Source organism: Phyllobates terribilis, unplaced genomic scaffold, assembly GCF_046119375.1.
Source record: "Phyllobates terribilis strain yellow unplaced genomic scaffold, ASM4611937v1 Scaffold_2__4_contigs__length_985480577, whole genome shotgun sequence".
NCBI classification, from domain to species: Eukaryota; Metazoa; Chordata; class Amphibia; order Anura; family Dendrobatidae; genus Phyllobates; species Phyllobates terribilis.
In genome coordinates this window covers 616,754,622-616,776,940 of record NW_027362762.1, presented here as the reverse complement: position 1 = coordinate 616,776,940, position 22,319 = coordinate 616,754,622, and the positions used below count along the sequence as shown (strand labels likewise).

Below are 22,319 nucleotides of genomic sequence, written 5' to 3'. Positions count from 1 at the left end.
TCCGTCGACGTCTGAATGAAAAGGGACTGTATGGTAGGATACCCAGGAAGACCCCACTTCTTACCCCGAGACATAAAAAAGCCAGGCTGGAGTTTGCCAAAACTTACCTGAGAAAGCCTAAAACGTTTTGGAAGAATGTTCTCTGGTCAGATGAGACAAAAGTAGAGCTTTTTGGGAAAAAGCATCAACATAGAGTGTACAGGAAAAAATAAAGAGGCATTCAAAGAAAAGAACACGGTCCCTACAGTCAAACATGGCGGAGGTTCCCTGATGTTTTGGGGTTGCTTTACTGGCACTGGACTGCTTGACCGTGTGCATGGCATTATGAAGTCTGAAGACTACCAACAAATTTTGCAGCATAATGTAGGGCCCAGTGTGAGAAAGCTGGGTCTCCCTCAGAGGTCATGGGTCTTCCAGCAGGACAATGACCCAAAACACACTTCCAAAAGCACTATAAAATGGTTTGAGAGAAAGCACTGGAGACTTCTAAGGTGGCCAGCAATGAGTCCAGACCTGAATCCCATAGAACACCTGTGGAGAGATCTCAAAATGGCAGTTTGGAGAAGGCACCCTTCAAATATCAGGGACCTGGAGCAGTTTGCCAAAGAAGAAAGGTCTACAATTCCAGCAGAGCATTGTAAGAAACTCATTGATGGTTACCGAAAGCGGTTGTTCGCAGTTATTTTGGCTAAAGGTTGTGCAACCAAGTATTAGGCTGAGGGTGCCAATACTTTTGCCTGGCTCATTTTTGGAGTTTTGTGTGAAATGATCAATGATTTGATTTTTGCTTCATTCTCTTTTGTGTTTTTTCCTTGCAAGCAAATTAAATGAAGAGAATAATACCAAAGAATTTGTGATTGCAATCATTTTCAGGAAGAAACTGAGCATTATCTGACAGAATTGCAGGGGTGCCAATACTTTTGGCCACCACTGTATGTGTATATGTGTATATAATATATATATATATATATATATATATATATATATAGTACAGACCAAAAGTTTGGACACACCTTCTCATTTAAAGATTTTTCTGTATTTTCATGACTTTGAAAATTGTACATTCACACTGAAGGCATCAAAACTATGAATTAACACATGTGGAATTATATACTTAACAAAAAAGTGTGAAACAACTGAAAATATGTCTTATATTCTAGGTTCTTCAAAGTAGCCACCTTTTACTTTGATGACTGCTTTGCACACTCTTGGCATTCTTTTGATGAGCTTCAAGAGGTAGTCACCGGAAATGGTCTTCCAACAATCTTGAAGGAGTGCCCAGAGATGCTGAGCACTTGTTGGCCCTTTTGCCTTCACTCTGCGGTCCAGCTCACCCCAAACCATCTCGATTGGGTTCCGGTCAGGTGACTGTGGAGGCCAGAACATCTGGCATAGCACCCCATCACTCTGCTTCTTGGTCAAATAGCCCTTACACAGCCTGGAGGTGTGTTTGGGGTCATTGTCCTGTTGAAAAATAAATGATGGTCCAACTAAATGCAAACCGGATGGAATAGCATGCCGCTGCAAGATGCTGTGGTAGCCATGCTGGTTCAGTATGCCTTCAATTTTGAATAAATCCCCAACAGTGTCACCAGCAAAGCACCCCCACACCATCACACCTCCTCCTCCATGCTTCACGGTGGGAACCAGGCATGTAGAGTCCATCCGTTCACCTTTTCTGTGTCGCACAAAGACACGGTGGTTGGAACCAAAGATCTCAAATTTGGACTCATCAGACCAAAGCACAGATTTCAATTCCATAGTCATGAAAATACAGAAAAATCTTTAAATGAGAAGGTGTGTCCAAACTTTTGGTCTGTACTATATATATATTTGTGGAAAGACGACTCACTCGGCTGCAGTCAGAAGTAGACACAGGAACGGTTTCGTCTGCAGGTTTATTATGTCAGCATAAAGCACTGCATACTTCAGCAAAAATAAAGCAGATCGCTCTCCATGGCATCTCCAGACTCTGTCACGTCTGTCACATGTGCTCAGTGTGAACCTGCTTTCATCTGTGAAGAGCACAGGGCGCCAGTGGCGACTTTGCCAATCCTGGTGTTCTGTGGCAAATGCCAAGTGTCCTGCACGGTGTTGGGTTGTGAGCACAACACGTCGGGCCCTCATACCACCCATATGGAGTTGGTTTCTAACCGTTTGTGCAGACACATGCACATTTGTGGCCTGCTGGAGGTCATTTTGCAGGGCTCTGGCAGTGCTCCTCCTGTTCCTCCTTGCACAAAGGCAGAGGTAACGGTCCTGCTGCTCGGTTGTTGCCCTCCTACGGCCCCCTCCATGTCTCCTGGTGTACTGTCCGGTCTCCTGGTAGTGCCTCCAGCCTCTGGACACTACGCTGACAGACACAGCAAACCTTCTTGCCACAGCTTGCATTGATGTGCCATCCTGGATGAGCTGCACTACCTGAGCAACTTCTGTGGGTTGTAGAGTCCGTCTCATGCTACCACGAGTGTGAAAGCACAACCGACATTCAAGTGACCAAAACATCAGCCAGAAAACATTGGTACTGAGATGTGGTCTGTGGTCCCCACCTGCAGAATCACTCCTTTATTGAGTGTGTCTTGATAATTGCCAATAATTTCCATCTATTGTCTATTCCATTTGCACAACAGCATGTGAAATTGATTGTCAATCAGTGTTGCTTCCTAAGTGGACAGTTTGATTTCACAGAAGTTTGATTTACTTGGAGTTATACTCTGTTGTTTAAGTGTTCCCTTTATTTTTTTGAACAGCGTATATATATATATATATATATATATATATATATATATATATATATATATATATATATATATATATATATACACACACACACACACACACACACACACACACACACACACACACACACACACACACACACACACACACACACACACACACACATATATACAGTGCTGTGCAAATTAATTGGGACAAAGCATTTTTTTAAGTAAAATCGTAAGTTGGTTACCAGTCAGTGATTAAAACCATTTTTAAGTGCTTTGAACAGGTGTGAGTGTACAACCTTGAGTAACAAAATGTGGTTTGATTGGTTTTAGTCAGAAAATAACAACTAGCTGCCCCCTCAGCTTCAGTTGAGAGCTTGTTTCTGTGAGGAGTGGTTTAGTGTACTCTTTCTCTCAGTGTGATTCATGCCTGTAAAAATGGATGTTACTCCACAGAAGAGGTCTAGAATTATTACTCTTAATGAACATACAAGTCTGACTGTAATGCTGCGTGCCCACGATGCATTTTTCAAGCGTTTATGCTGCGGAATTTCCGCAGCGTAAACGCTTCAAAAACGCTTGGTAATCCGCCCCCCATGGTCCCCAATGACAAGCCGCACTGTCAATGCCCATGCTGCGGATTTTTCCGCAGCGTTAATGCTGCGCTCAAAAATCCGGAGCATGTCCATTAATTTTGCGGAAGCGCGGCGTAATCGCCGCCATTGACTTGCATTGAGACTCATATAATCCGTGTCAGTACTTTTGTACTCACGGATTATATGCGTTTCAATGTGCGGATGGTACCCAGTTCTGGAGGAGAGGAGACTCTCATTCAGACCTGAGTACCATTGTACTTGTAAAAAAAAGATTAAAATAAAAAATAAAGATTATATTCACCTTCTGACGGCCCCGGTCTCCTTCCCTGTGCTTGCGGGCAGGACTGAAGGACCTGCGGTGACGTCACAGTCATGTGACCGCAGGCTCTTCAGTGCAGTGTCCTGCGATATCCCAGCAGCCAGGAACGAGCGCAGCAGCACACCCCGGGCCATCGGAAGGTAAGTATAGGTTTATTTTTTTATTTTTAAACATTCTTTTACGGTCACACTATATTAATCCATGCTGTTTGCATGGATTTATATAGTGTGACCTAGTTGTCAAGCACTTTCCAAGTGATGCTAAAATTGCCTGGAAAGCGCTTGTCAATCCACATGCGCAAACGCATGTGAATAACGCTTCAAATCCGCATGTATTTGGCAGGAAAAACGCATGCACAATCTGCATGCGTTTTTTTCTGCCAGGGAGATGCAGAAATGCTGCAGAAATGTTCTGCTTCATTTCTGCATCGTGGGCACATAGCCTAAGAGAAATAGCTTCCACCATTGGTATTGGAAAATCTACCGTTTCAAGAATAATTCGCAGACACAATGAAACTGGATCGTTTTCTCCAAAATGGAGAAATGTGGAAGAAAAAGTTAAACGACACCAAGAACTGATAAAACACTTATCAGAAATAGTAAAATGAATGCAAGAAAAACAAGTAAAGACCTCCAAAGAGACTTGTTCGCTGCAGGTATTGATATTAGCGATTCGACTGTACGGCGCAGGCTTCTGGAAGTTGGTCGGAGGGCAACAAAGACAGTAAAGAAACAACTTCTGACATCTCCAATGAAGGCAAAACAACTCGCATGGGCAAAAAAATATAAATCTTTGACAGCTAGCCAGTGGAAAAAGGTAATTTTCAGTGATGGAACCCATCTTTTTGTTCAAGAGTACAGAGCAAGTGTTGTTAGAAGATGCAAAAATGAACCATTGTGATCTGATCATATTCAACAAACCGTAAAACACCCAAAAAAACAAATGTTTTGTAGCTTTTTTACAGCTGATGGTACAGGGAGCTTATTTCCTGTTGATATGATGAATTCATCCAAATACATAGTCGTTTTAAAAAGTTTTATTGTGCCATTCATGCGTAAATTTGAAGGGACATTCCAACAAGATTTGGCGCCATGCCACAATTCCAAATGTGTGAAGAAATTCCTGGAAGAAAAGAAAGTAAAAGTGCTGGACTGGCCTGGCAATTCACCAGACTTAAATCCTATAGAAAATTTGTGGAGCATTGTGAAGAGACGTCTTGGCAAAATGGACTGTACAACCAAAGAACGCATGATAAACAGTGCCATACAAGTGTGGTTCCATGATGAAGAATTGAAGAATTTATACAAAAACTTGGTAGAATCAATGCCAAAACACATTGAAAATCTCATATCTGCTAAAAGAGGACATATTTCTTACTAAAATTAGTATGTAACAGTGCATTATAACATTTTATTATTAAATATTCAAAAATGTGTTTTTTTTTGCTTTGTCCCAATTAATTTGCACAGCACTGTACATGCACCTGTGTATGTATATATGGGTGTATCTCACAAAATTAAAAGAGATGCACGTGTGTGTGTATAATATATATTATATACTATTCCCCTGTTTATATATCTTTTCCCAATATTTATTGTATCTATTTTACATTTTCTGCATTTTTTTCTATTTTATTTTTTTTTATATAAAAAGAACGGCTGTGTACTTTTATGTTGAATTGATACATTTTAGCTTTCAAGCTATGGGATGTTTGTTTCTTACAAAAAAAGGCTTGTTATTTTATATAACATTTATATGTGGTGTTTTTTTTATACATATAAAAAAAAACTGAGAACAATGCAGGATGATTCACTCTTCTTTTGTATCTCCTCCCTCTCTCACTCTGGGAAAGGGCTATATAAGAAGGGTCAAATTCATTTTTCTCCATACACCTGAAGAAGACTGCAAACAGCCGAAACGTGTTGTGTATATAGTTTTTATTTGTTTTATATTAGTGTGAATAACTTTTTTTTTTTTATTATTTACAAGCAACCTGAAGTTCCTGCACCTTGATCACACACTGTGGCAAAGACTGCGCCTTTGTCACGCTAGGTATAAGGAGAAACCAGTGTATAACGACGGGAAAAGGGAGCGTGGAGACCCCTAAACAGATCTAATGACAAACCCTGACTCCCCTATAGACCCTAAATAGGTTCTACACCTATCGCCGAGCAGGGAACCTGGCACTAGCAGACCCTAAGGCTAGGCCCTAGGTAGGGAGCTGGAGTGGTGAGCATTAAGTCAGCCCCACTACAAACTAAAGTACACACAGGGGAAGCAAACAGGGGAATACACTTAGCTCCAAGAAGACCCTTAGCTCCAAGATGACACCCGAGAAAGCACGGTAACACTCCACGAAGGAACTCCAAGGTAATTCTAGTCGACTACCAGAATCCCATGCCTGAATAGGTATAACACGCTATCACCAGCAACTATCTGAGGATCTCAGTGTATTTAAGGACACTGCAAGGAAGTGCTGATTAACAGCAGAAAGGTGAGGATACCTCAGGGTCCTAACGGGAAAGGTATAATCCCCAAGCAAGGTGAGGATCACCACTGGAATCATAAAAGGATCAGGGAGATGTTTGTAAGGCCAAAAGCAGTGACCTTCTAGAACCGGACACCATATGACTGTCTGTCAACCCTTACACACCCATGAGAGCCTTTCCATGATTTTCCATTTTGGGATCCTCGCTGTGGGATACTCCTGTATAAAGGTTCAATCCTACTTCAGCAGGTTGGCCACAGTCTTTCTCAAATTCATACATATTTCAAGTGGGAGTTGTTTCTCTGTTTGCACAACCGCATCAGGTGACCAATTTCCTATTGATACTCACCCTTTCAATTGATCAAATCTTACTACACTTAGATAGTGCCACATTTTTTCTCTTTTAGGAAATTTATTACTGTTCATATTGTACTTTATGTTAGAGGTAAATTTTGGTTGATATGATTTGCATTTATTTGTGAAAATGTGATAAACTTGACAAAAAAAATTGAAAATTTTGCAATCAAACTTTGAATTTTTATGCCGTTAAACCAGATTTTTATTAGGGATCACATCACAATTAAAGTGACTTTGAGGGGCCCATATGATAGAAAATACCCAAAAGTGACGCCATTTTAAAAACTGCAGCCCTCAAAGTGCTCAAAACCACATTCAGGAAGTTTATTAATGCTTTATAGGGGCGTCACTGGAATTAAAGCAATGTGGAAGAAAAAAAATTGAAAATTTACTTTGTTTCCACAAAAAATGTTGCCTTGGCCTCAAATTTTTCATTTTCATGAGAGTAAAAGACAATTTGTTGGCGATTTCTCCTGGGTCCACTGATACCCCATATGTGGTGGAAAACTACTGTTTGGGTGCACGACAGGGCTCGGAAGGGAAGGAGCATCATTTGACTTTTGGAGTGCAAAATTAGCTGGAATAGATAGCTGACGCCATGTCTGGTTTGGAGAGCTCCTGATATCCCTAAACAGTGGAAACTCCCTACAAGTGACCCCATTTTGGAAACTAGACTCCTCAAAGAACTTATCTAGAGGTGTCATGAGCACCTTCAACCCCCAGGTGCTTCACAGAATTTTATAAAGTTGAGCCGTAAAAGTGGAAAAATAAATTTTTCCTTCGAAAATGTTGCTTTAGCCCCAAATTTTTCCTTTTCACAAGGGAAACAGGAGAAAATGGACCCAACATTTTTTTCCACTAAAATGTTGCTTTGGCCCTAAGGTTTCAATTTTCAAAAGGTTTAATAGGAAAAAATGAATGGTACAATTTGTTGTGCAATTTCTCCTGAGTACGCCAATATCCCATATGTGGTTGAAAACTACTTTTGAGGCACAGTGCAAAGCTCAGAAGGGAAGAAGCGCCATATTGGAGTTCAGATTTTGCTGGAATGGTTTGCGGGTGCCATGTCACATTGGCAGAGCCCTGAGGTCACAGATCAGAAATCCCCCAATAAGTGATGTTTGAAAGAATTCATCTAGGGGTGCAGTGAGCATGTTGGCACCGCATGTGCCTCACAGAATTTTATACCATTGGGCAGTGAACAAAAAATAATTACATTTTTAGCCAAAAATTGTTTTAGCCTCAGATTTTACATTTTGACACAGGAAAATGGGTAAAAATTGCACCAAAATTTGTCACATAATTTCATGGTGCACGGCGGCACATGTGTTTGTTTCATAACTTGTCTAGGATAGGTAGTTTTCATAGTATGCCATGAAATAGGTTAGGGAAGAAGATGGTATGTTACCTGTTAGATTTCAGAAGAGCAAGACCTCTTTTACGTAAATGTAGGAATTTTGTTGCAATGTGTTGTGTGGGGGATTTTTAGTCCTCCTGTTGTACTACTTAGTGTTGAACTGCTGGCAATGGCCATAGTGACTCTAAATTGTGTTTTTTTTCCACTTGTGGAAAGGTACAAGCTGTGCAACAGATCCCTTTATAGGAGTGTAGCTTGGTCAGCCACAGAGATGGGCAGCAACTATGTGTGGACTTGTCCGGATTAAGAGGTAGTGTGCAAGCAGGAATTGGGTTTTGAACTGCATTGCCGCAAAGTCTAGCTCAACTTTGCAACATATCTAATTTCAATAAGTAAAAGTGATGTAGGCCATAAAAAATACAGCCATAAAAGATGTTTTTATCCAGGTGGTTATGGAGCCCTAATTGAGTAACAGTTGTTCTTTTTATGAGCCCATTTAGACAGGGAGATACGCTGGAAACAAGCATTCCAAGGGACGCTTGTTACCCAATTATCAACCTGTCTAAACAAGCCATCAAGTCCCCGATGAACGAAGAAAACACTTGTTAGTAGGGGCTGGCTGGCAAATTTTAGCCTGGGGAGCAAGCACACAGCAGTGGCCCACCGGTTGCGGCGGCCCATCTTTAACCTACTTACCTCCGGCTGCTGCATAATACAACAACCGAGCTTACTAAATAGACACGAGAGCAAAACAAAGCTATCTACATAGTTATGCGAGAAAAAACATGCTTAATACTAGTGTTGAGCGATACCTTCCGATATCAGAAAATATCGGATCGGATTGGATCGGGCCGATACCCAAAAATTATCGGATATCGCCGATTCCGATACCGGAAACCAATGCAAGTCAATGGGACACAAATATCGGAATGAAAATAAACCCTTTCTTTCCTTGTAGGTTAATTCTACATGAAGGAAAACAACTAACAATAATGTAGAATGTATTGGGGGAGGTGGTTGCCCAAATCGATGGGAACAGTGCTCACAATGAAACATGAAAAGCCGGCAATTCAGCAGAACCGGTACCCGACAATTTAGAACAGAAAGAATAGAGCATCACACATAGATTAGATAGATAGAAACATGTCAGTCACATATATATGAAGTACAGTGACAGTGTTGCTTACTGTACTTGTCATTTAGTGTTAAAATAAAGGATTTATTAAAAAAAAAATTGGCGTGGGATCCCCCATAATTTTAGGCTCTGGCGGAGGTTAAGCAGACGGCTGGGGCCGATGTTTGAAGCCTGGGAAGGGGGTAATACCCACGGAGCTTCCCAGACTACTAATATCAGCCCCCAGCTGAATACCTAGCCTTTACTAGCTATTAAAATGGGAGACCCCCCCCAAAAAAAATGACATGGGGTCCCCCCTATTTTAATAGCTAGCAAAGGCTAGGCAGACAGCTGGGGGCTGATATTAATAGCCCAGGAAGGGTGCCATGAATATTGGCCCCCTCCCAGGCTAGAAACACCAGCCGTCAGCCGCTCCAGAAATGGCGCATCCATAGGATGCGCCAATTCTGGCACTTAGCCTCGCTCTTCCACACTGCCCTGGTGCGGTGGCAGGGGGTAATAGTGGTGGGGTTCATGTCAGCGCCAGCTGCCATGAAGCCCAGGTTAGTAATGATGGGCGTCTATAAGACACCCCCATTACTAACCTACAAAGTGTTAAAAAGAAAAAACACACACTACACCCAGAAAAAAATAACTTATTTGAAATAAAACACACAATTTTATTTAATTCTTAGTTTACTAAAAAAAAAATAGTTACCTGTCCACGTTCCTGCGCTGATCTCCCATGCACAGCTGTCACATCTGGAGATGGTGATAGCTGTGCATGGCTGATGTAAGCTCACACTGCCGGGAGCACGTCCGCTCCCGGCAGCGGGAGCCACTGACTGAGGTCACCGGAGTGCATTCAGTCAGCGCAGCTCTGGAGACCTCCTTTACGGCACTGCTGTACCGTGGGAATTTCTCACGGTACAGCAGGGCCGTAAAGGAGCTGACCGGAGCAGCGCTGCCTGAACTCCGGCGAACCCGCTTATGCAATGACGGGGCTGCTTTACGGCCCCGTCATTCTAGCGGCGGCAGCGGTTCAGAGCGGTCACATTCTATGTGGCTGCTCTGAACTGGAGATCTTCGTGGGACACTCGTGGACTACTACGGAGGGGTAAGGATAAGGTTGTGGTTTATTATTTTATATTTTATTACAGGAGATCGATGGCTTCGGGGAATTAGGCGTCTAGGTGAGTATAGGTGTCGTTTTATATTTTTTACTTTATTTTAGGTGGAGATCGGCGGGGACAGGTAATGTATAAACTAATTTATTTTAGGTAACCATTGGCCACCAATGAAATGTATTTAAAATTTATTGGGGACCAACAACCCCCCAAAAAAAATATGGGGGCCTAAATAAAACATGTATAGGGGCAAAAATAGAAAACTATGGGGGACAAAATAACATATGGGCCAGTTTAAAGGGCAATTTAAATAGCAGGATCAGGCTGATGGGAACTACTGCTCCCATCAAACTGATCCTGCTGGCACGAGTGGACGGGGTACAGACATAGGCCGATGGGAGTAGTAGTGTCACATCGGCCTATGTCTGCCTGTGCGCACACACATCGCGCACACACATCGCGCACATCGCACAGACACCGCGCACACACCAATCATAAATAAAACGCCCTTTAATTTTTTTTTCTTCACAAATATTGTTAAAGGTGTTGACAGCCCCAGAACTAGTCCCTGCATCAAGGCTGATGAATTCATTTGAGTGTTATTTGTAGACCTGGTTTCTTGCTTGCTGGTGGTTTATGTGATGTGTTAAGCAAGCACTAGCATGCCCCCTTACCATCCACTAAGCACAATGTTTCTAGACACCTTCACATAAAACATTCACCTTCAAGTCCTATGTCTCGTAATTGTCAGCTTGTTAAGTCCCTTAAAACAGACATTACTAAGGATTGGTTCACTTTGCCTTTTTATGGTTTTTTTCATATGCAGATTTATGCTTTCTCCATCTTATAGCAAATGCAGATAAACGTGATCCTAATGTTTCCTTGTATGACCGCTTAAAAGGAATCCACTAGCAAGATTTCACATCCCAAACGATTCACGGTATACTTGCATGACGCTCTTTCAAAGACAAGTCCAGACAATCTCATGGCCATTCTGTTCCTCTGTTCCTAAAAAAATATCAGTGTTTGAATTAACCCCTTCATGACCGGAGCATTTTCCATTTTTGCGTTTTCATTTTTTGCTCCCCCTGTTCCCAGAGCCATAGCTTTTTTATTTTTCGGTCAATATGGATATGTAAGGGCTTAATTTTTGCGGGACGAGTTGTACTTTTAAACGTCATTACTAGTTTTACCATATCGTGTACTGGAAAAAGGGAAAAAAATTCCAAGTGCGATGAAATTGCAAAAAAAATGCAATACCACAGTTGTTGTTTTTTTTTACCACGTTCACTGAATGCTAAAACTGACCTGCCTTTATTATTCTCCAGGTCATTACGAGTTTCTAGACACCAAATATGTTTAGGTTATTTTTTTATTTAAGTGGTGAAAAAAAAATCCAAAGTTTGCTAAAAAAAAAAAAAGATGGTACCATTTTCCGAGACCTGTAGCGTCTCCATTTTTCGAGATCTGGGGCCAAGTAAGGGCTTATTTTTTGCACGCTGAGCTGACGTTTTTATTGATACTATTTTGGGGCAGATGTCATGTTTTGATCGCTCATTATTGCATTTTATTTCAATGTTGCGACGACCAAAAAAAACTGTCGTTTAGAATTTTTTTTTCTCGTCACGCCGTTTACCGATTCGGATTTTTTTTTATATTGAGAGATCGGGCGATTCTGAACGTGGCGATACCAAATATGTGTATGTGTTTTTTTTATTATTTTATTTTGAATGGGGCGAAAGGGGGGTGATTTAAACTTTTTATATATTTTTAAAAACATATTTTTTTTCCACTTTCTGCATGCTTCTATAGTCTCCATAGGAGACTAGAAGCTGCAGTTGTCTGATCGGCTCTGTGTAGCAGAAATGCTCTTGCTATGAGCGCCGACCACTAGGTGGCGCTCATAGCAAGTGAGACATAACCACTTGCAGCTTGGGCTCCCAGGGTTTGTCATTCTAGAAAGGCCTTGGGCCAAGCTAGGCTGCTAGGGGTGAGAGTTTTTCCACTTGGAGCTTTTGAAGCTGATTCATCAGCTGAGCCAGATGTCCAGTTTCAGTTTCACATTTTGAAGGAGGTCTATAATCTTGGGTCGGATATAATATAGTCCATTGGCATCTATAATATAACCAGGGATGTGTCCTTCTGTCTGAAGCCTCTATAGACTGCGCCTGCGCAGTGTGGCCGAATCAAAAGAACGCATCCCAGAGGTGACAGGGAGGAGGACGAGGATGGAGGAGTGTAGTGCTGGAGATCGCGGTATGCATAGGCGCTGACTGCATGCTGCAATCTCCAGCTCCATGAGGACATACTGCGATCTCCAGTGAAGCTGGAGGAGGAGTGTGGTGCCGGAGTCGGCACCTGTGAATAGCGCCATTTTGTTGAAGACAAATTTGCACACAGTGTCTTCAACAAAATGGCACCAGATAGCGTGGTATGTGCAGATTCTGATTCCAGTTCCATTTTATTTAAATAACGCAGACGACGCGTTGCAGGAATATTGAGGAAAGGTGAGTGGGAATGTTTTTTTATTTGGATGGATGGATGGATGGATGGATCAACAGCAGCATAGGCAGGATGGGGAGCATATAACTGGATGAGGGACCTGGATGGGGGAGCATATAACCAGATTGGGGACCAGGATGGGGCAGCATATACCAGGATGGGTGAGCATTCAGTTTCAGTCATGGGATCGGGAGCGGCGTCTGTTCAGTCATTGCTCTGATAATACAGAGTGGCTGCTGTAACCGTGCCCCGGCCCTGACTGACAGCCGGCCTCAATGTAGAGTCAATGTAAGTTACTGCCAGGTGCGCGGTTCCAGTGGCCGCTCTGTATACTCAGCGGTGACTGAACCGGCACCAACCCCTCCTACATAATTGAAACCAAATACTGGCGGGGAGAATAAAGTTTTAAATTAATTTTCTCCCCGCTGCATGCAGCTACATGCAGACGCCGGGCGGCATAATAACGCTGTTAACCTGCTGATTAAACGCATATCTGCAGGTTAATAGTGTTATTATTTCCGATGACAGATTCCTTTTATTTTGTAGTACAAGTGAGCGCATGCGCATACCGCTCTATCCCGCGCCATTTTTTGAAGACACTGTGTCTGCGAATTCGCACACACAGCATCTTTAATAAAATGGCACCATATAACGCGGCATGCGCTGACTCCGGCGCCATTTTATTGAAGTAATGTACTACAACATCATCAAAGCAGTGCTTATGCACCACCCATTGCCATTATCCTTATGGCCAGTGCATGCACACTGCTATGTTGACGTTGTAATAATGATAATAATAATAATTTTTATTTATACAGTGCCAACATAATCCGCAGCCCTTTACAATTAAGCGGGGACATGTACATGCAATAAATTCAATACAAGGTGAGACAGTTTAACAGTTACATCAGGAGTAAGGTCCCTGCTCGCAAGCTTACAATGTACAAGGAAATGGGTGGACACAATAGGTGAAAAGTGCTTGTTATTTCAGGTATAGCAATAATAATAAATAGGGAATTTCATATAGAACTGCATGATCCGGTCAGCAGCCAGTATGTTTAAGTGCAATAATCAAGTATCGAGTGCAGTTATCGTGTGCATGGAGGGTGTGGAGACAGATGAATAGGAGGGAACAGATTCTGAATAATATTTAGAAGGAGGGAACAGGGGAAAGTTAGTTTACTGAGTAGAAGTGGTAGGCTTGTTTAAAGAGAGGTTTTTAAAGCGCGCTTGAAGACGTGGTGGCTAGGCATCAGTCGGATTGTCTGGGGTAGTGCATTCCAGAGAACTGGCGCAGCACGAGAGAAGTCTTCGAGACAGTGGTGCGCGGTTCGGATTATGGGGGATGTTGTTCTTAGGTCATTTGTAGAATGGAGGGCACATGTAGGGCGATAGACAGAGATGATAGAGGAGATATAAGGCGGTGCAGAACTGTGGAGAGGTTTGTGGGTGAGAGAGATGAGTTTACATTGGACCCTGTAACAAATGGGTAACCAATGTAATGACTGGCACAAGTCATTACACAACGTTGTAGTACGTTGCTTCAATAAAATGATCCCGGAACTGTACCAATAAAAATACTCGCCACCCGGGCGTAGAACAGGTTCAATATCTAGTGAAATAGTATTGCTCATATTCTTCACAGTGAGCATTTTAGGAGTCCAGATATGAGCTGCTCTCCTGAAATGCTTATTTTAATATAAGGATTACACAGCCATTCTAACATGGAATGTTAAAGTACGGTAAGTACATAATCCTCATCAGGTTTAAGATCTGTAAAAGTTTATTATTCTAGCATACATATGGGGGAAATTAGTTTAGGTAATGTTTAAATACAGTATGTTCTCTGGTATTATATCTAAGCCCCCTTATGTAGCGTCCCACAATGCTGAGCACCACTCCATGTAGACATTGCAGCAACATCCCATTGTCCTTCTTTTTACTCTGTTCAATGTAATGGACACCAGGACATTGTTTCATTATGTGACACAACCGTGCATCTGACAGGCTGGCTGTATATGTGTGTATCGGCATTGGAGCTCAGCAATTTGTGGTGCCAGGAGAAATAATTTAAAAGAAAAAAAACAACCTAATACTCAAAAGTGATGTGTGACTTAGTAGTTACTGTGGAGGATTACCTGCTAAGTATTGGGAGGACATGTTGCTTGGCTTCTTTTTTTACACAGATCCTTTAGAACAGAACTTTGACTATAGTTTAACAATAGTGCTTACAGCATAGCTCCCAACCCGGGTTCAGCGGGACTGCCCCGCTACGTCAGCGCTTTGTCCCAGCTTCTAACTATTCACTACTCTTTAACGTCTTCATCGCTCCATAGCTCCTCCTCCTCAGGGGGTGGGGCCGCATCTCTGTTCAGTGTATAAATTACATTATATATTCACTGCTTCTTATCCTGTTTCCGATCGGTCTCCCCGGGACTCAAACTCTGCATCTCAATGTTCATAGACAGTAGCTTTATCTATGAGTGACAGCTCACAATGAACAATGAACAGGATAATTGGTAATCTTAACTTGTATTCCAGGCAGTGAACCCAGAAGCAGATTATGAATGTACATAGAGATACATTGTATATTTCAATGTATTTTTATATTCCCTGTATACTGAGGTGAAAAAAAAGCCATATTTTTTTGTTCCTATAAAACTGCTAAAAATAATAAAAATCAATTATAAAAAAAAGTATTCTTTTATTTTTTGAGAGTCTCCCCTTTACTCGAACACACAACCTTCAACATTACATGCAGGAGTTAAAGCAATTGAGCCACAAGTTCTGGTGATGTAATTGTGAGAATTTTGTGTACTTGATCTGTATTGGAGGCTCTGACTCCACAGGCAGACTATACTGATAAATTGTACACAGCAGTGTATTTCTATGTTTCTGTATTTTACATTTCTGTATTCTAGACTTTTTTTATCCTATAAAATTACTAAAAGATAATGAAAACACTTAAAGGGAATCTCTCCCCCTGGCACTTATCTGACTTCTAATATGGGCATATAAGTGATAGAAATGTAAATCTATACATACAGTGCATTGTGAAAGTATTTGGCCCCCTTGAACTTTTCTACCTTTTGCCACATTTCTGGCTGCAAACATAAAGATATAAAATTCTAATTTTTTTGGGAAGAATCAACAACAAGTGGGACACAATCGTGAAGTGGAACGAAATTTATTGGATATTTTAAACTTTTTTAAAAAAATAAAAAATGACAAGTGGGGCGTGCAATATTATTCGCCCCGCTTGAGTTAATACTTTGTAGCGCTACCTTTTGCGGCGATTACAGCTGCAAGTCGCTTGGGGTATGTCTCTATCAGTTTTGCACATCGAGAGGCTGAAATTCTTGCCTATTCTTCCTTGCTAAACAGCTCAAGCTCATTGAGGTTGGATGGAGGGCGTTTGGGAACAGCAGTTTTCAGCTCTTTCCACAGATTTTTGATTGGATTCAGGTCTGGACTTTGACTTGGCCATTCTAACACCTGGATACGTTTATTTTTGAACCATTCCATTGTAGATTTTGCTTTATGTTTGGGATCATTGTCTTGTTGGAAGATAAATCTCCGTCCCAGTTTCAGGTCTTTTGCAGACTCCAAAAGGTTTTCTTCCAGAATGGTCCTGTATTTGGCTCCATCTTCCAATCAATTTTAACCATCTTCCCTGTCCCTGCTGAAGAAAAGCAGGCCCAAACCATGATGCTGCCACCCCCATGTTTGACAGTGGGGATGGTGTTTTGAGGGTGATGAGCTGTGTTGCTTTTATGCCAAACATATCGTTTTGCATTGTGGCCAAAAAGTTAGATTTTAGTTTCATCTGACCATTCCACATGTTTGGTGTGTCTCCCAGGTGGCTTGTGGCAAACTTCAGACGAGAGTTTTTATAGATATCTTTGAGAAATGGCTTTCTTCTTGCCACTCTTCCATAAAGAAAGAGCCAAAACCAGGAGTGGGTGATAAATGCAGAATTGGTGACTTGTTTCTATTATACCTTTTCTTTGATTGTTCCTCACCTGGTTTTGGCTCCCACTCCTGAGAAAAAATACTGACCGAATACTGATAGTGGGGCCGTGGCCTATAAAGAAAAAATGCACCAAAATCGCAGAGTTCAGCAGCGTCTTTAGACTCACCGAGGGTGGAGATTTCATGAAATTCATACTTTGCTTGAACATTTAGGCCGTGTTCATATGTAGCGTAAATGATTAGTATTTTCTGCTGCTTTTTTTGCACAGAAACTCTGCTGTGTTTAACTGTTCAAGCAATGTGGATGTGTTTTCATGAAAACTGAGCTAACTGTGCGCCTAAAGACTCTGCGGAACTGTGCGGTTTTGGTGTTTTTTTCTCACTTGTCTTCTATGTGGAGTCTTAAAGAAAACGCATGTAAAAAACTGCAGATTAAGTGCAGAATCAAAGCTTTTCTGTACTGTAAAAAGCACTTAAAAATGAGGCTTCACATCTGCACTAAAAACGCATCAGTTAAGGGAGAAAGTCCTAAAAAATGCATCAGAAAAGATTGTTATTATGTAGTTTGGTTTAGACACCTGCAGAAAAAAAAAACAGAGTATTTACGCTACGTGTGAACACTACAGACCCCAAAATGCCAGATGTTGTATAGTGAAGCTACATAAAGATGAGAAAGTTCTCCAACTGTGAATGAGGGAACAAAAAATAATCCTCAGGTCCCAACTAGAGATGAGCAGGACGCACAGATGACATCGCTCCAGCCCTGGGCTAATGAAATGCCATGCTGGGGACGCTGGAAAGTAAGAGATTCGCAGCCTCCAGTCCAGGCATCACTGAACTGGAGTCCCGTGAATCGATCCGCTCATCACTAGTCCCAACTGTCATGGATACAGCGGACAGTCCCATGTTTGTCTCTGTGCCCTGCAGTCTCAGCATCTGCTGAATGTCCCTCGCCGCCACCACCCCACTAACATCTCCTCTTTCCAGGGGAGAAAGAAATGGTAAATGTGCGTGCATTGGTGTGTGGCCAGGGGCGTGGCCAAAGTACCACATCATTTATCCCTTTTTCTGATCTTCAAAAGTTGGGAGGTATGCCTACAGGAAGTCTAGCATAGTCAGACACATACCTACTGTTTCATCATTGGTTCAAGCTGTTGCTTTGTACACCACTTCCCTGTAGCTCTGCCTCCTCTTCTTGGCTGCTGTGTATAAATACAGTTCTATCACAGGCAATCAAGTCAGTCCACGGAGAGTTAGTTGCCAGTACAATAAGAGTAAAATGTTTTTAAAGTTCAAGTAACCACTGTACTGTAAACACCAATAAAAAAGGAAGATTATCAGGTAATTGTTGCACATACAGTACAGACCAAAAGTTTGGACACATCTCATTTAAAGATTTTTCTGTATTTTCATGACTATGAAAATTGTACATTCACACTGAAGGCATCAAAACTATGAATTAACACATGTGGAATTATATACTTAACAAAAAAGTGTGAAACAACTGAAAATATGTCTTATATTCTAGGTTCTTCAAAGTAGCCACCTTTTGCTTTGAGTGCTTTGCACACTCTTGGCATTCTCTTGATGAGCTTCAAGAGGCAGTCACCGGAAATGGTCTTCCAACAATCTTGAAGGAGTTCCCAGAGATGCTTAGCACTTGTTGGCCCTTTTGCCTTCACTCTGCGGTCCAGCTCACCCCAAACCATCTCGATTGGGTTCAGGTCTGGTGACTGTGGAGGCCAGGTCATCTGGCATAGCACCCCATCACTCTCCTTCTTGGTCAAATAGCCCTTACACAGCCTGGAGGTGTGTTTGGGGTCATTGTCCTGTTGAAAAATAAATGATGGTCCAACTAAACGCAAACCGGATGGAATAGCATGCCGCTGCAAGATGCTGTGGTAGCCATGCTGGTTCAGTATGCCTTCAATTTTGAATAAATCCCCAACAGTGTCACCAGCAAAGCACCCCCACACCATCACACCTCCTCCTCCATGCTTCACGGTGGGAACCAGGCATGTAGAGTCCATCCGTTCACCTTTTCTGTGTCGCACAAAGACACGGTGGTTGGAACCAAAGATCTCAAATTTGGACTCATCAGACCAAAGCACAGATTTCCACTGGTCTAATGTCTATTCCTTGTGTTCTTTAGCCCAAACAAGTCTCTTCTGCTTGTTGCCTGTCCTTAGCAGTGGTTTCCTAGCAGCTATTTTACCATGAAGGCCTGCTGCACAAAGTCTCCTCTTAACAGTTGTTGTAGAGATGTGTCTGCTGTTAGAACTCTGTGTGGCATTGACCTGGTCTCTAATCTGAGCTGCTGTTAACCTGAGATTTCTGAGGCTGGTGACTCGGATAAACTTATCCTCAGAAGCAGAGGTGACTCTTGGTCTTCCTTTCATGGGGCGGTCCTCATGTGAGCCAGTTTCTTTGTAGCGCTTGATGGTTTTTGCAACTGCTCTTGGGGACACTTTCAAAGTTTGCCCAATTTTTTGGACTGACTGACCTTCATTTCTTAAAGTAATGATGGCCACTCGTTTTTCTTTACTTAGCTGCTTTTTTCTTGCCATAATACAAATTCTAACAGTCTATTCAGTAGGACTATCAGCTGTGTATCCACCAGACTTCTGCACAACACAACTGATGGTCTCAACCCCATTTATAAGGCAAAAAATCCCACTTATTAAACCTGACAGGGCACACCTGTGAAGTGAAAACCATTTCCGGTGACTACCTCTTGAAGCTCATCAAGAGAATGACAAGAGTGTGCTAAGGAGTCATCAAAGCAAAAGGTGGCTACTTTGAAGAACCTAGAATATAAGACATATTTTCAGTTGTTTCACACTTTTTTGTTAAGTATATAATTCCACATGTGTTAATTCATAGTTTTGATGCCTTCAGTGTGAATGTACAATTTCCAAAGTCATGAAAATACAGAAAAATCTCTAAATGAGAAGATGTGTCCAAACTTTTGGTCTGTACTGTATACCGTGGGATGGGGAGAGGGACACTTTAAAGGGCTTATCTGGGACTTTTTTTTTTTCCCTATGGGTTAGGAACTTACCGGCAGTTGCTAACTACATACCTGTCCTGCGACAATCTCTCCTGGCTTGGGTAGCAATCCTCCTGCTTCCTTTAGCTTCACCTCCATAGAGCAGATTTTCAGTCTGCTCTGTCCACAGAGTGTCACTACTATGGTTACAGCATACACACTTTGAACAAAAATTATATTATTTTATTCTTGCTCTTTATTTTTCAGTTTAATGGATTTAAGAGAAAGCATTCTGTTGATTTGGAGAAGTCACTTGTTGAAGAGGTAAAGGCGTTGTTAACTGATGAAGAATGTCTTCATTTGTATGATGATCTGACCAAAGTAAACCCCGTGACGCCTGAAATTGGTAAAGTAATCATTTATTTTATATTGTTAAGCTGTAAACATTGTCATGTTTTTAAACTAGAATATAAATTGAAACCAGAAGTTTACGTACGCTATATAAAAATACACATATGCATGTTTTTTCTCAATATTTGACATGAAATCAGAATAAACCTTTCCCTTTTTGGGTCAATTAGGATTACCATAATTTTTAATATTTGCCAAATGCCAGAATAATGAGAGGGAGAGAATGTTTTAAGGCATTTTTATTACTTACTGCAAAGTCAAAAGTTTAAATACATTTCATTAGTATTTGGTGCCATTGCCCTTAAACTGAATGACTTGGGTCAAACATTTCAGATATCCTTCCAAAAAGGTTCTCACATTAGTTGGTCGGAATTTGGGCCCATTCCTCCTGACAAAATTGGTGTAGCTGATCCAGGTTTATAGGTTTCCTTGCTCGCACCTGCCTTTTCAGCTTTGCCCATAAATTTTCAATAGCGTTGAATTCAGGACTTTGTGATGGCCACTCCAAAACATTGACTTTGTTATCCTTAAGCCACTTTGTTACCATTTTGGCAGTATGCTTCAGGTCATTGTCTATTTGGAAGACCTATTTCCACCCAAGCTTTAACTTCCTGGCTGATATCTTGAGAGGTTGCTTTAGTATTGCCACATAATCTTCTTTTCTCGTGATGCCATCTATTTTGTGAAGTGCACCAGTCCCTCATGCAGCAAAACAACCCCACAACATGATGCTGCCACCCCCTGTGTTTCACAGTTGGGATGATGTTCTTAGGCTGTTTTGTGTATGTAAACTTTTGACTTTGCAGTAAGTAATAAAAATGCATTAAACATTATCTCTGATTATTCTGGCAATGGAAAAATATTAAACATTATGGTAATTTTAATTGATCTAAAACGGGAAAGGTTTATTCTGATTTCATGTCAGATATTGAGAAAAACATGCATTTGTGTCTTTTTCTATAGTGGATGTAAACTTCTGGTTTCAACTATATGTGCTGTTGTGGAGGTTTCACCAATTTAAGATGCACCAGGTAACTGCTCTCCTCCAAATTAAAGATGTCCGAGTGCATGCAGAGAAGCTAATTAACCAAATCTGCTAATCTGGTTGAAAAACTTCATTCAGAGACTGAATCACGCAAATGGCATACTTTATTACGTAGACATGGGGTTATATAGTATTCTCCTTCTAGGTGGGATTAGTAAAATTTATTGCTCTTTTCTGATAACTCGGCACACTTTAATTTGTTCATCTATGTGTAACGGGTCTGGGAGGCGGAACCTCTGAGCTACTATACAAGGGGGCGGTCCTTGTAAGGGAGCGGGTGGCGACCAGGGTAGACGGGCAGGCAGTCACAGCAGGTGACTGGGACAGTCTCTGAATGAACGGCAGGAGGTCACGGCAAGTGACCGGGGCAGTCTCTGGATGAACGGGCAGGAGGTCACGGCAAGTGACCAGGGCAGTCTCTGGATGAACGGGCAGGAGGTCACGGCAAGTGACCGGGGCAGTCTCTGGATGAACGGGCAGGAGGTCACGGCAAGTGACCGGGGCAGTCTCTGGGTAAAGGATTGGTACGACCTGTGGCGGCAGATGATAGACGTGAGCTCCCAGGTGAGCAGGCGGGAGTCTCTGGATAATCGGGTGGTCACAGCATGTGACGGCGGAGCCTCTAGGAAGACCAACAGACAGGTAGCAGATGAGCGCTCCCAGGTGAGCGGGCAGGAGTCTCTGGACAGGCGGGTGGTCACAGCACGTGACGGCAGAGCCTCCTGGTAGGCTAGCAGACAGGCAGCAGATGAGCGCTCCCAGGTGAGCGGGCAAGCTGGTCCTTAGACAGACTGACAGGAGTTGGAAGGCAGACCGTCGGACCTCAGGCAAGCAGGCAGGTAGAAGATGTGCGCTCCCAGGTGAGCGGGCAGGCTGGTCCTTAGACAGACTGACAGAAGTTGGAAGGCAGACCGTCGGACATCAGGCTAGCAGGCAGGTAGCAGGATATCAGGCAGGAATTAGACAGCAGACTGGCAGGAATCTGGCAGGTATCTGGCAGGTAACTGGCAACGGGACCTGAGGGCTGAAGCAGAGTAGTGAACAGTGCTACAACATTGCTCGGGCACCTCCATTTTGGAGGAGGTGCCTTTTATATGGGAGGTCCTCCGGCAATTGGCCGGGGACTCCTTAGGACGGCGCGCACGGTCCCTTTAAGAGAGGGGGAGCGCGCGCGCCCTAAGCACACTGCCGGGGAAGGAGCGCGTGCCGGAAGCAGCGGGGAGAGAAGCGCTGGAGGACGCTGCGCCAGGAGCGGGGAGGTGAGAGGGACGGCGTCTCTGCCTAGAACGGGGCAGAGACGCCGATGCTACAGTACC

The 22,319-nt window shown here is 42.4% G+C and overlaps 1 protein-coding gene across 2 annotated transcripts in view; it reads left to right on the top strand.

Annotated features, from left to right (window-relative positions):
* MYO19 (myosin XIX) overlaps window positions 1-22,319 on the top strand; it is a 264,615-nt gene that overhangs the window by 11,921 nt on the left and 230,375 nt on the right. For both annotated transcript variants that reach the window (XM_073666532.1, XM_073666534.1), the window contains exon 2: window positions 19,815-19,953. In XM_073666532.1, the coding sequence (XP_073522633.1) occupies window positions 19,815-19,953 (139 nt within the window). The remainder of the gene's footprint in view (window positions 1-19,814; window positions 19,954-22,319) is intronic.